This window comes from Perognathus longimembris, chromosome 6, assembly GCF_023159225.1.
Source record: "Perognathus longimembris pacificus isolate PPM17 chromosome 6, ASM2315922v1, whole genome shotgun sequence".
Classification (NCBI taxonomy): Eukaryota; Metazoa; Chordata; class Mammalia; order Rodentia; family Heteromyidae; genus Perognathus; species Perognathus longimembris.
Window position 1 is genome coordinate 5,726,287 of NC_063166.1, and position 14,327 is coordinate 5,740,613.

General features: G+C 42.9%; 1 protein-coding gene across 1 annotated transcript in view; it reads right to left on the reverse strand.

The window, feature by feature from the left end:
* Runx2 (RUNX family transcription factor 2) overlaps positions 1-14,327 on the reverse strand; it is a 172,694-nt gene that overhangs the window by 43,736 nt on the left and 114,631 nt on the right. Inside the window, 1 exon segment of the mRNA XM_048347677.1 lies at positions 3,901-4,074. Coding sequence (XP_048203634.1) covers positions 3,901-4,074 — 174 coding nt within the window.

Genomic DNA, 14,327 nt, shown 5'->3' on the forward strand with positions numbered 1-14,327 from the left:
CCACCCCTAAAACAAGATGAATGTCCCAGTCCACTAACCCCCGAGGAACTCAAGTCAGCAGAGTGATCGCCAGGGGTCTCTCCCCCACACAATGAGTAGTGTCTGAACTGTGATTGCCTTGAGAGGTATCTCTGAACACAGCGCAACCTCTGCCAGCACCACCACCTTCTGACTTAGAAGTAGACAGTTGTGACAATCTAGATGTTTCCTGCCAAGAGACAAGCAGCAGATGTCTGGATGATTTTTTTTAGAGAGTTATGGAGAAAGCAACTTCCTCAGGAAGCAGTGGGGAGGCCCTGGGCCCTCAGGCAGAATATCAGCAATCAAAGTCTTCGGCATCCGACACCATCCAACTGGCAGGCCTGAGGACCAGCCCACCACATGGCTACAGCTCTTGGCCCCAGGAATTGCAAAAGACCTTAGAAAAAGTTAATTAGGAAATGCTAAATGCTTATGACTTCCTCCAGTTTCATTTGACTCTTTTATTTTTTAACTGTTTTGTCTTTGTTTCTTGGGTACTAGGGATTGAACCCAGGATGTTGTACTCGCTAGGCAAGCACTTTGCCACTGAGCTACCTCCCAGCTCTCATTTCACTCTTTCAGGGAATCTAGAAGAACACCACCGTCTTCAGTGATTTCTGGTGGAGACCATATGCACAACTGTGGTCATTACCTACTGCTCGAAACGAGAGGCGAGGACCTCCAGAGTAGCAAGCCAGTGAGCAGAGACCAGGCTCTGTTTTCAAGTCTTTGTACAGAGGACTGTAAGAAGCAGAATGCAGATGTGAAATATTGTAAAGCAGTTAGAAAACTCACCGAAGGCTAGACTCAAGAGCGTAAATGTAATCATGTATTCATGTAGCTCTTCCATGGATAAAGCCAAATGGGGTTATGTGAAATAAGAAACCACACGGGGCGATGTGAAATAAGATTTCTGCTATTGTTATTACTAGGGAACAATGGCATCCAAGGATAAAAAATTAGGAAGCGCCATTCCTGTCCTTCCTGCATAGATTTCTTCTTATCTGAACTTTCATTAAGCTAACATTTAATGAAACTCTCAGTCTAGCAGGAAAGAAAAGGCAAATACCCAGAAGCTAGAAAATAAAACAATCCCAACCACTATTCAGAAGATGGACAAAAATATCAGGACTATTTCCTGAAGAAAGTATGGCAGTGACCTTGAAGGATGAACAAAATCTCAGCAGCAGCTAGTCTGCAATAGAAAGAGACATCTCAGGAAAGAGAAAGGGAGAGACAATAGCTTGGCAGGCTGGGGCCCGGGATGTGGTATCTGAGAGCCACAAAGTAAAATTACCAAGCTGCTCCATTCAACCACCTCAAAGACACCAATGGGTTTCCTCCTCTGCTCCTTACATTGCCTAAGACCCAGAGTTTTGTTTTGTGTTTTTACATGTAATAGGCTCAAAGTTAGCTCATTAAATAAACAAGCCAACAAACAAAAATTAAATCTGTCTTCAATTCACTCTGATACTGCTTCCCCAAAGTGTTCTTGGATTTCTGGGCCAGCTGGGTCCCGGAAGAATTCTGTTCATCCTTGGTGATGGGAAGGTGTATTTTGTTGTTTCCCTAACCTTCCTGGAGCACGCGGCCAAGAGCAGGGAGCACAAGAGGCACACGTGCATACCTCCAACTGTGAAACCTTTACAAGACGCTGGTGGGTCCAGTACCTTGTGGGTAAGAAGAGGAACAGGAGGACAGTAACAATTACGGATGCATAATTCAAGCCCACTGACACTATGGCCCCCAAATGAGAAGCTCATATTCTTATAAAACGTCCAAGAAGCTATCAGTACCTGTAAATAAACTCATTCCTATTTTTACTTCCAGAAATAGACACAGGGAATGTGTTCACTGGTCTGCTACCAACTTGCTACATAGCTCCAGACAGGAAGCTCGGTCTTGCTGATCCTGCCAGCAGGGAGGAGAGCGGACAGCAGCTGTTGATGGAGGACCGGCAGGGTTGCCGAGGGGAGGGGCCACATCCCTGATCCGCACACATGCGCTTCAGTCTCCAGGCATCTCACCTTCCCAGAGCCTGGCTTTGCACTCACAGCCGGTGCCCGGGGACACAGCCGAAACACGGATCGCCCCCAAACCTTCCCACTGGAGGTTTGAAGATACCTAACGCACCTTTAGATTCTAAAATGCCCACTGGTTCTACCTATGGCCTCCTCTGGAGATTTAAGCACACAAGGTCTTGAGAGAAGCATCTTCTTGAGTGATCAGGTAGGTTTCCAAGACCATTTGAAAAAGATTAGTCATGAACATAATACAATGAGTAAATAGCTGAAGATAAGATTGTAGAAATCAACATGGAAGGAACCAAGTAGTTGCCGAATCATAGAATATATATGCAGGTATATATGTATGAATGTATATGTATATATAATTAGTTGTCTTAAGTCCACTATAAATCATACATAAAGACACATACAAAAGTATATACATATGTACATTTCTATACACACACAAACTTTAAGGATTAGTATTAGGAGAAAAGGACACCTGTTATGAGTATTAATCGATGATCTAAAGTTCACAACTTTAAATTCAGTAGCACTTACAGCTGTGTGAGCACTTCATATCCATGTTTGTGTGAATTTCACCCTTGCATTTTAATCAGGGGACAGGCCTAATGAACATGTTAACTTTTTGAGTCCTCCATAAACTTTAAAGTTTTATACAGGATAAAACAGGGTAATTCACATAACTCTAACGTTCTTCCCTCAATGCCTTTGGGGCTGAGATGCCTTATATTTATAATTCTGTATTGTTGTTAATATACTCATGCAAACCTATATTTTGAGACTAACAAGCACATGTACAGACAGTGAGACCCAGTCAATGCAAATCTCCAAGAACACATTTCTTTACACAATATGGGCAGGAGAATGGGAAAGGTAGGTCATTTCATTTAGAAATAATGATGCCTCGAGACCATTAAGGTCACTCGGCCTAACCACTACAGGCAAAAATCTAACCACTAAAAACAGCTGCATAGATGGCTTAGTACACATTTTATTTAGACTTATTTTCCTTCTCCTCTAGTCTTAACTCGAGCAATGAAAACAAGCAGATGACATATAGAATCCTTTTCAGCTCTCAGTACTTTTGATCTACAAATAAAAGATCTAGAATGATTAACACTCTCTTGTCTCCATGACCTCAAAGCAATCAAACTACTCCTAAAATAAGATCTGTTTGTGCATGAGGATTTGGGCGGGGAGGGGGGAATGGAGTTGGAGAGCTTAGTGCACCAACTGTGAGTGATTAGCCTGCAATGTAATACTGATGTTAATTTCTAAGAAGAAATGTAAAGCAAGCATCTCAGTAGAATAAATATGAAAAAGGAATGTCACATGAGGAACCAGCAGTAAATGTGAATCAGAAGCGAATTCTGTCTGCCCAAAGAGCCGCTCATTGACCCTGCCTTACAACTACTAATCAGTTTTCCTGTTAGCCCTGGGCAATTTCAAGTCAACTTAATGGAATAGTTAGACATGTAAGAAGAAATGCAAGCCCAAATCCAAGTCAGTAACACTAATCTCCTAATATTGAGGGTGTGATGTTATCCCTACACCACCTGGATACAATATAGAAATTTTAACAAACATTCTCCCAGAGAGCAAGCTCTTACCATCCCCCAGTGTGCAGGCTGAGATGGGCTGCCCAGCACCGCATCCATAAAAATTTCCACACACACACACACACCCCCACCACCACCCCGGAAAAGGTGAGCCCCAAGTTACTGAATATCAGAAATCAGTACCTCCAAGGCTCACAAGCAGCCATTCCGCAGCTCCAGAGCTTTGGAAGTGAGCCCCTCACCCCCAAGCCTGCCAGAGTCTGCAAGTGAAACCTAGGCGTCTGTCTTACCTGTAATCTGACTCTGTCCTTGTGGATTAAAAGGACTTGGTGCAGAGTTCAGGGAGGGCCGTGGGTTCTGAGGCGGGACACCTACTCTCATACTGGGATGAGGAATGCGCCCTAAATCACTGAGGCGGTCAGAGAACAAACTAGGTTTAGAGTCATCAAGCTTCTGTCTGTGCCCTGGAAATAGCAAATCATAAAATAAAAGCATATTAATTAGCTGAACAATTGACCATGCTAAATAGTTATGTGAACATACATACTTCGTGGTTTAAGCCCAGGGATTATCAATACGGATATTTATAATGAAGCATCTATAATAATGCCTTCCTTTATACTATAATAATAATAATAATAATAATGCCTGATAAGCATTATCTGATGGCACGCTTTCCTCGTCAGTTCTATAAACGGAGAGTGGACAGCTCAGGAGGGGGTTGGAGTCGGGACTGGGAGAGGAGCTCTTTGGGGGGCCTCCAGGAAGCCCTCGCGTGGAAAGAGGGCAGAGTGTGTGCGGGGTCTGGGTTTCCATGCTTCCCGATGGAGAACCCCACTCTCTGAGCGTCTGGCACACACACTGCCATAAAGTTGGGGCAGGGGCACACACTCTCTTCAAAGAGAAATGCCTACGATGATCATAGGAACACTGCCTTCTCCGTTTCCATGTTAACAACTAACCACTCCTATTCTGAAAAATGAGAACCCATGTTTCATTTAAGAGAAAACATAAAGAGAAACGTAAGCAAGAAAGCTCAAATTCTCAAAAGTACTACAGAGATTTGGGCATAGGACAAAGCCCCAAAGCAATAAGCTCTAAAAAAAAAAATCACAGAGAATATCTATTTTTCTTTTAATTTTGACTCTAGTACTATTGTTTGATACAAGAAACTGAAAATTACTCTTTGGGTAAAAATATGTGACCATTCACTATTCTTTTAATTATCTTTAAGTAGTAATGCAAAGAAGGGGTTTCAATTCAACATGTCAGTTTATGAATATAATGCATTTTTAAAGCTTTTAATTACTCTAAATCTAAAACCCAAGAATATTCTGTATATTAAAAATACACACATTAAAATATACTCAAGGTACTAAGACTTCTTAAAAATCACTGAATCATTCTGTGTGTTCGCGTGTGTGTGTGTGTGTGTGTGTGTGTGTGTGTGTATAACAGGGCTTCAACTTGGAGCCTGGGAACTATCTCTTAGCTCTTTTGCTCAAGGTTAGCTCTCTACCACTTGAGTCACAGCTCTACTTCCAGGTTTTTCATGGTTTCCTGGAGATAAGAGTTTCACCTATCTTTCTACCTGGGCCGGCTTCAAATCACAATCCTGAGATCTCAGCCTCCTGAGTAGCTGGGATTATAGGCATGAGCCAAGGGCACCCAGCACCAAGTCATTATTAACAAAGAAATATTATAGTGTCTGGTGCAACCACAGGAAGGCACCCAGCTCTGAGTATAAGGGAGTAGAGTTTCTGGGTGCAGTGTCTAACCACAATCAGAAGTATACTGGGGTACTCCTCTTCCACATTCTCTACCAGTGAGGCCTCAGGGTTTGGCTCAACAATTCAGTAAAAATGTTTAAGAGAATAGAACTGATTCAAGAGTCGTTGAGATGATGAATAAATGAACTATTTGCACTCCAGAAAAGAAAAATCCTAAGGGAATCAGAAATATGAATCATGAAAGTAAAAAATGGCATATAAGGGTTATTAAGAGCAGTGGAAAAATGTAAATTCATCACCTCCCTGTGAGAACTCAGACACCGTGCCTTGCACGTCATACAGGACAAGAGCAACACATCAGGATGGGGTTAAGTTGAACATTAGAATTTCCCAACTATAAGCTGTCTTCAGAAGACAAATTCCTTATTTTATTTGCCCCAAAATGTATTTTCCTGTCTCCTTTTTCATTGCCTCCCCAGCCCAAAGAAAACACACATGAAGCCAAGGCTTGGTAATATGAGCGGAGCTGTCTCCACAGCCAAACATGTTCCAACTAGGCCCATTAACTGAAAGGCACCCCCCACCCTCCATCCTGCCAGAGCAAGCGTGGGGCATCCTCGGTGACACAGGGAACTATCAACTAGTGGGGAAATCTAAGGAAATGGGTTGTTCATTAATGGTTATTTTCCCCATAATTTATAAACCTTTATCCGAATTACAAATCAATTTTAGACCCCAAAAGGACTTTGAAGAGTGACTCAACACAGCCCTTGGGCCCCAGCTAGTAAGGTAGGTGTTCACAGATGAAATCTAGAGCCTGTAAAGGGAGAACACGTGTCCTCCCGTCCTCAGTAACTGACCCATGGGGGGCTTGTGTTCAGACCCAACCCGAATCTACGTGACTGAACTCTAGTCATCACGAGGCATCGTCAAGGTTGGTGTTCCACCCTCCTCTCCAAGCTGCTATGGGTGGCTAAAAAATACCGGGATCATACAGTGCGACAGCTAAGAACTAAGCCCAGTGACGTACCCAGGCTGAGAGTTCCAACAGAAGCAAAAATAGTAGCACCAATTCAATCACAAAGAAAACAACTCGCCCATTACCATAAACAAACAGCTCTAGCCTGATGGGCCCAACCCCTATCAATACATCTTGCTGGGTCTAACTAGTTTCACAATTAGAGAATTATACAGTACTTGTCACAGATCCACAGGGTCTGGTGTATACACACATACACACACACACGCGTGCGCGCGCGCGCGTATTGGTGTGGTGTTGATACAGCTGTAAACATTAACAAGAAATCATATGGAATTGTCCCTGGGAGTTAGTTTTTTTAATAGGTCATATTTTTGGAATGGCAGATTCCCTGAAGGCTAAGGGAAAGCATGGTTCTTTTGTACACTAGGGCTTTATGTGGGGCATGGGTCATAAGAGAATTTAATAGGCTTTGCCTCTGCCTTCCATAGCCTTTTCATTAGGTTTTCATGGAGACTGCAAGAGAGAACTCAACGGGGAAAAGTGTGGGTACAATTTTTTATTTATTCTTAGCTTAGGGATTTAGGGGGTGATAGGAAGTTGTAGGCAAAAATAAAGGGCCTGGGCCAGCTGCTAGTGGCTCACACCTGTAATCTTAGCTAGTCAGAAGGCTGGGATCTCATATTTGATGTTCAGAAAACCATCCCAGGCAGACAGATCCGAGAGACAATTTCCAATTAACTAGCAAAAAGCCAAACTTGGAGGTGTGACTCAGGTAGCAGAGTGCCAACCTTGAGTGGAAAAGCCAAGCAAGAGCATGAGGCTCTGAGTTCAAGCCCCAGTACTAGCACAAAAATACCTAAGCTAACAAATGAATAAAAATAAACCAACATGAAAGACTTGAAATGGCACTGTGAAGGGAAAATTTTCAGAGGTGAAATCTAAACTGGCCCAATGATCTTTTAGAAATTATCTTCAAAGAAAGCTACCAAGTATCTACTGACAGTCTAGAATAATTCAAGCAACATCTACCTGGATGGTGATATATCAAAATCCACACCCTCTTCCTGGAGATGCCTACTCCGCCATAGCAACCACGGCAACCACAATAAAACTCTTGCAACAGGGCGATGCAAAGCGAAAGCCAAACAGGGTCTTCATCTTTCAACCACGACGAATACCTGCTACCACTAAACCACATCAGGGTATATACTCTCAAATGATCGTACCCAAGCAGACTCCTCAGAAATTGAGAAAAGAAAAGAAAAACACGGGGGTCAGGGGCAACACTGACTTCAACCAAGAACACGGTACACTGTCATGTGGGCAGGAGACCCGAATCTCATTCACAAGACCAAAGAGGAGTTCTTACAAGCAGAAGGAAGGAATTAACAAAAAGGAAGAACCTTTGTGTTATTCTTTGAGATTCTAGGTGAAAGCTCAGACCAGGGTCTTCTTCTCCAGTCATGTTTTCTTTTAGCAGTGATCTTTTCAGACTGCGTAAAAAAAATTTCCTCCTAGGGAGCTTTGAAAACTACGGGTGCCCAGGCCCCACACGGGAACAATTAAATCAGAACAGCTTCTAAGAGGTGGGCCCTGGGGAAAAGTTCTCTTATTAAAGTTCAACATCTGATCTCATGTGCAGCCAAGGGTTGAAAGCCACAGCCTAGTCCCATCAGAAATGCCACCTATTCACACACCGCCTGTGTGGAGCCCTGGGGACTTCTGTCCTGAGTGCCAGGGCTGTGGCCTACTTTCAACCGGGCACTGCCCTAGGATGTTTGAATGGCATGCTGTACATCCAACGCAGAGTGCATCCTCTCTCCGAAATACCTTATAGTCCTCTCGAGCAGACCTCTAGATCAGTAAATGGTACAGGAAGCCAAATGCCTGAAGTGAAAAATGTAGAGTCTTCCCTACTCTCCAGGTTCAATTCATTACCAAGTTCTGTCACTTCTATTTTAACATCATATCTCAAATCGATGCCATTCTTTCCATTTTTCTGGGCACAACCCTAGTACAAAAGCCTGACCATCTCTGTCTCTGTCTCTGTCTCTGCCTCTCTGTCTCTGAGCACCTAATACAGTCTCCTCTGCAGTTTCCCATTTTAAGAACCCTCTCATATTCCTTCCTAAATGCTCTCTCCTTGATTCTTTGCATGGCCCACTCCTTCTTAGCGCTCAGACCCAGCCAGACTAGGATCCTACCCTGTCCAGCACAGCTTCTCTTTATTCCTTCAAGGTAGTTTCCATCTGCAATTATCTTATGTATTTTGTTTCACCCAGAAGACTATAAATGAGAGTGACAGTCTCGCAATCTAGGTCAGCACCTGCCATAAGTAGCTATTCAATAAAAATGCATACAGTGGACGCATAAATGAATGAATGATTCTTCTCCTCTTGTAGGTAAATCTCTCTGTTGAGAAAGAAAATTGAGAGAACCAGGATATAATATTACATTTTCCCCAACAAAACTCTCCTTACCCAGCACTCTCGTGAAGCCAGCAAGCAAAGCCTTTCTTTAATGGCTTCTATGAAACCAAACCAAAAGGCATCTATCTCTTCCAGTGAAAGAGAAAACTTTTGCTTTCTCAAACGCTCTGTTTTCTCTCGCTACAATTCTTAAGCAGAGTTGAAAGTAATTTACAATCAGAGCAAAAAGTACATTAGACATAATTTAGACTCTACACTTTAGGATGAAGTGTTTCTTTTATGGCTGAGGATCTTGAGTTCCTAAGACAGGGTATGACTTCCCCAGACACCTACAGAATGGTAAGACTGGAACTCAGGCTTTTCTGCTTGCTCGTCCAATGCTCTTTTCTCTCCCACTGCCAACCAACCAGCTTATTTTAGAACACTGCCACGCAGCAGAAATCATTCAGGGAAATCATGACCAAAAATAAATTCGAAATGGAAAAGAAGTCGTTTTCAGAAAAGATTTCTTTCAAAAGCTAAATGTGTTCGGGTGAATATGACTTTTGTTGCAGTGAATTCAGGGACACGAGAAGAAAGCAATGGCGAAAGGTCACCGCAGTCACACATCCTTCAAGAACAGACACATGAGGAACTGCTGAGCCCATGAACAATACCGTAGGCTAATCATCTCATTGATCCCTCCACACCACAAAACTGACTAATACTGCCATTGTAACTTGGGTTTTCAAAAATCAGATGTGGAAACAAAAATCGTGGTCTGTGAACTATGGTCTATGAGCTTGTCTCTGCAATGCGACTCATTTTACTCACTTTTATGAAAATTGGCTTAAAAACACTGAACAACTTTGGAGAGCTGTGTGCCCCCCCATCACTCACACGCACACACACACACACACACACGCACACACGCACACACACACCAAAACCACTATATTCCCAAATTGCCCAATTTGCTTAGAGATGAGTGCTGTAATCCCAGCTACTCAGGAGGCTGAGACCTGAAGGATGGAGGTTCAAGGTCAGCCTGGGCAGCCAAGTCTATGAGATTCCAACTCCAGTTAACCTGCAAAAAAAAGCTAAGCTAGAGACATGGCTCAAGTGGCAGAGAGCCCACTGCGAGCAAGAAAAATGAGCATGGGTACAAGACCCTGGGATCAAGTCCCAGTTCCAGCACCATGCCAGAAAATGCAAAACCAAGTATTTCTCACAAATGTATGGTATATGTATAGTATGGTATATTATATCTGGTCCAAACTCATATGGCTGAAGAGTCATCCGCTGCTGATTACTAGGACAGGATGTTGGGCAGCTCATCTTTCTACAGTATTATCTAAAATTGATATTTAAACACTCACTTAAGTATCTACTTGTACACTGATTATTATGAAGTTCCTTTATAAGTAAGATTGCATTTAATGATATATCTGTATAATCAAAAGTTGATTTTAAGTACACCATCAGTATACCATGTCCACAATTAAGACCAGTTAGGACAGGTAAGTGTGCATTAGAGATGTACATTGCACATGTGCCTAGCTAAGCCCTGGGATAGAAAAACACACCAAATATATATTCTTTACCTCATGATGGTCACAGTCAAGGGAAGAAAAGGCACACCATTAAATAAAACAAAAGACTATGGTGTGGTGGGCAAAAACTAAAATGCTTGGCTTGGAGATTGCTGGAGGAACTTTTAGTATGGACTACCTTAAAATGTTTAGGAAGTGCTGCTTTCTGTGATTCTGTAAGGAACAGGTCTTGCATTTTTTAGAAGGACTGTCACAGTTGCTATTTGCTTCAAAATAGTGCAACAAAATAATAGATGAAACAAACATGGAAAAAATTAGATCATTGGTAAATTGGGTTGTATTAAATATAATCTCTATTTTCATGTATGCTTGAAATTTTTCATAAAGGGGTGACATAGATCAAATATACTGTATTCATAAACTGCTTTCTTCAATGGCAACTCCTTTATACAACTATTTCCAAATAATAGAAAAGGAAAAAACAAAGCAAAATGGGGCACAGGACCAAAGGGAGAAGAGTAGATTAATAAAGACGCACAAAGGGGAATGTAGGGCTGGGAATATGGCCTGGTGGTAGAGCGCTCGCCTCGCATACATGAAGCCCTGGGTTCGATTCCTCAGCACCACATATGTATAGAAAATGCCAGAAGTGGTGCTATGGCTCAAGTGGCAGAGTGCTAGCCTTGAGCAAAAAGAAGCCAGGGACAGTGCTCAGGCCCTGAGTTCAAGCCCCAGGACTGGCCAAAAAAAAAGGAGTTTCAATTCAAAATATAACTTAGGGGGGCTGGGAATATGGCCTAGTGGTAAAGTGCTCGCCTTGTATATGTATACATAAGGCCCTGGGTTCAATTCCTCAGCACCACATATATAGAAAAAAGCCGGAAGTGGCGCTGTGGCTCAAGTGGCAGAGTGCTAGCCTTGAGCAAAAAGAAGCCAGGGACAGTGCTCAGGCCCTGAGTTCCAGCCCCAGGACTGGCAAAAAAAAAAAAAGAGAGAGAGAAAAGTAAGGGGAGGGATGGGTCAGTAGAGGTGCCTGAGAATGTTTAAAAGGGTGACACTGATCAATATGCATCATATTCATAAACTGCTTTGTTAAATGGAAAGTCCTCTGGACAATTACTTAAAGGTAAGTTTTTTAAACTAAGAAAATATGAATGTTTTTATTGATAATAAAAAATGAAATAAATGCAGGTATTTCTAATCCTAAACGTTTACCTAAGGTAAATAAAATCTTATATCTGTAAAAATCAATTAATTAAAATGATGTAAAATACTATATAACAAGTACAGAGGAGCCACTGGTTTTTGACAGAAAGGAGGAAAGGAAATTCTCACTGAGACCACCTGTCCATCCTTGAAGGTCAGAAGGACTTTGATAAGCTGGAAAGGACGGAGAAAAGCTAAGTAGAAGGCACATGGCAGAAACATGATAATAAATATCTTGTAAGACGAGATGATGCCAAACATAAAAGATACACACACACACACACACACACACACACACACTGCTAATCTAAAAAGAGACATATAATTCTTCAAATCACTTAATACCTCTAGTGTATATACTAATTATTATAAGCTAAGCAATACATAGGAGAATCCTCCCTTTAAGGACAGATCTTCTGGCCTATAAAATGATATATGTCAGCCCATAGGCTCCTCTGCTATGCTTTCTGGCTTCTCTGGAGAAGAGTAATAACTGGGGAGGTATTTGCTGATTTTACTGTCACCAAGTATGTGATGGAATGAGATCTAGTCCAATACTCCAGGGCTGGAACCACAAGACATAAGGGTTTAAGAAGGTTGTGACAGTCATCTGTAGAGATGATGATGAAGGAGAAGACAAAAAGAGGAGGAGGAGGAGGAGAAGGAGGAGGGGGAGTGGGAGGAAGAGCAAGAGGAAGAGGAGGAGAAGGAGGAGGAAGAGTAGGAAGAGGAGAAAGGAGAAGATTTACATCAAATTTGCCATCATTCAGAGTAAATTTATTACGTTTCAACCTAGCTGCTATTCCACGTATTTCTGAAAAAAAAAAACAACTCACGTGGTCCTTTGGTTCTAATATTTTTATCTTTTTGTGTTGTTTTGTTTTTTGCCAGTCCTAGAGCTTGAACTCGAGGCCTGAGCACTGTCCCTGACTTCTTTTTGCTCAAGGCTAGCACTCTACCTCTTGAACCACAGCACCACTTCTGGCTTTTTCTATATATGGGATGCTGAGGAATCGAACCTAGGACCATATTACCACGAAGCCATATTCCCAGCCTAATATTTCTATCTTGATAGTAGCACAAGAAAGAGTAGAGAAGATTGAAAGAAGCCAGACAGAAAGAAATTAGACTAATTTCATATCATTATCTGTCTCATAAGATATTTATTGTTTCCCGGTACCACTGGCTCATGCCTGTAATCCTAGCTACTCGGGAGCTGAGGTCTAAGGATCAGGGTTCAAACCCAGCCCAGGCAGAAACATCCATGAGACTCTTATTTCTAAATTAACCACACACATTAAAAAAAAAAAAATCTGGAAGGGGAGCTGTGGCTAAAATGGTAGACCACTTGCTTTGAGCAAAAGAACAATGCCCAGGGGCTCTGAGTTCAAGCCCCAGGACTGGCGCACACACACACACACACACACACACACACACACACACAGAGGTATTTGTTGTCAACAGGATACCGGTAGTTCACGCCTATAATCCTAACTATTCAGGAGGCTGAGATATGAGGATCACAGCTCAAAGCCAGCCCAGGCAGGAAAGTCTTTGAGACTCGTCTCTGATGCAAAAATCCAGAAGTAGAGCTGTGGCATTCAAGTGGTAGAGCCTTGAGCAGAAAAAGCTAAAGTCTCCAAGCCCTGAGTTTAAGCCCCAGTTCCAACATGTGTGTGTGCGCACGCACGCGTGCACACACACACACACACTTCTATCGCTTGCTTCTAGCAATTCCAAAGGACATTTGGAATTCCACTACTGAGGAGGAAGTTTGGTGTATCTCAGGCATTTTAGCCAATGACTGCTCAAGAAGCAATGGAAGGGAGATCACACAGACTCCACTTAAATTCTTACAAAGCCATGCAGAGCTGTCATCCCAATACTACTGGGGTTCTGAACTGAAAATCTTGATTTTCTGCATTCCTACACATAGATGAAGAATGAAAATACTATGAACAAAAGTGAAACTCTCCTTTATTTACATTCAGATGAGGACATTTCACCAAGGTTCTGGAGCATCTAGAAATCCCATATCAGAGAAGCACCCTGACCCTTCCCACCATGAACACTCCCAGCCAGCCTTCCCTCTGATTTCCTTATTAGCATCACCATTGTCTGTTCTCCTAGATGCCAAATTTAGTTTAGCTGTTGCTTCTGTCACCTCCTTCCCACCACCTCTCCCTACCCCGCCCCCCCCACATCGGCCCCTCAAGCCCAGCCCTACGCTGCCTACGGGAGTGGAACCTAGCTTTCTATTCCCACCAGAGCCACTCCTGAGCCCTGGTCTGTGGCTCACACATCAGAGCAGCAGCCCTCTGACATATCTGAGAGGACACCAGCTCGTCCTAGGACCACAGGAAGGATCTCAATGCAACTCTGGGACTTAAGTTTCTTCACCTACCAAACGCAAAGCATTCATTTCCTTAACTTCCCAAGTTCTTTCTAGCCCCCAAGTCCTAACATTCATGTTACTTACCTGCTCAACCCCACTCAGTTGTCCGCTGAGTTAAGAGCGCCTCTCTACCGAGCCCAGCCAACAAGAAACTGGAAAACCCAGTTCCAGAGTACACTGTCACTCTCGTTTCCAACGGCCGCCAGTCCAGCCTATGCTCTGACCACACTGGTCCAGCCACCACCCTTCAAAGTGGGCCAGTGCCTTTGTTCAAGACGCCCCCTCGGCTCTCCCCATCAACTCCACTCAGCAGCATCCTTTCCTCGCCTCAATTTGGTCATCACCTTGTTCTGGTGTTGTCTGTCTCCAGGGCTTCAGGGATCCCTCCAGTTTACCTCAGTGGGCTGAGATCAATTTCAATTGCTTCTGGTGCATGACACGGG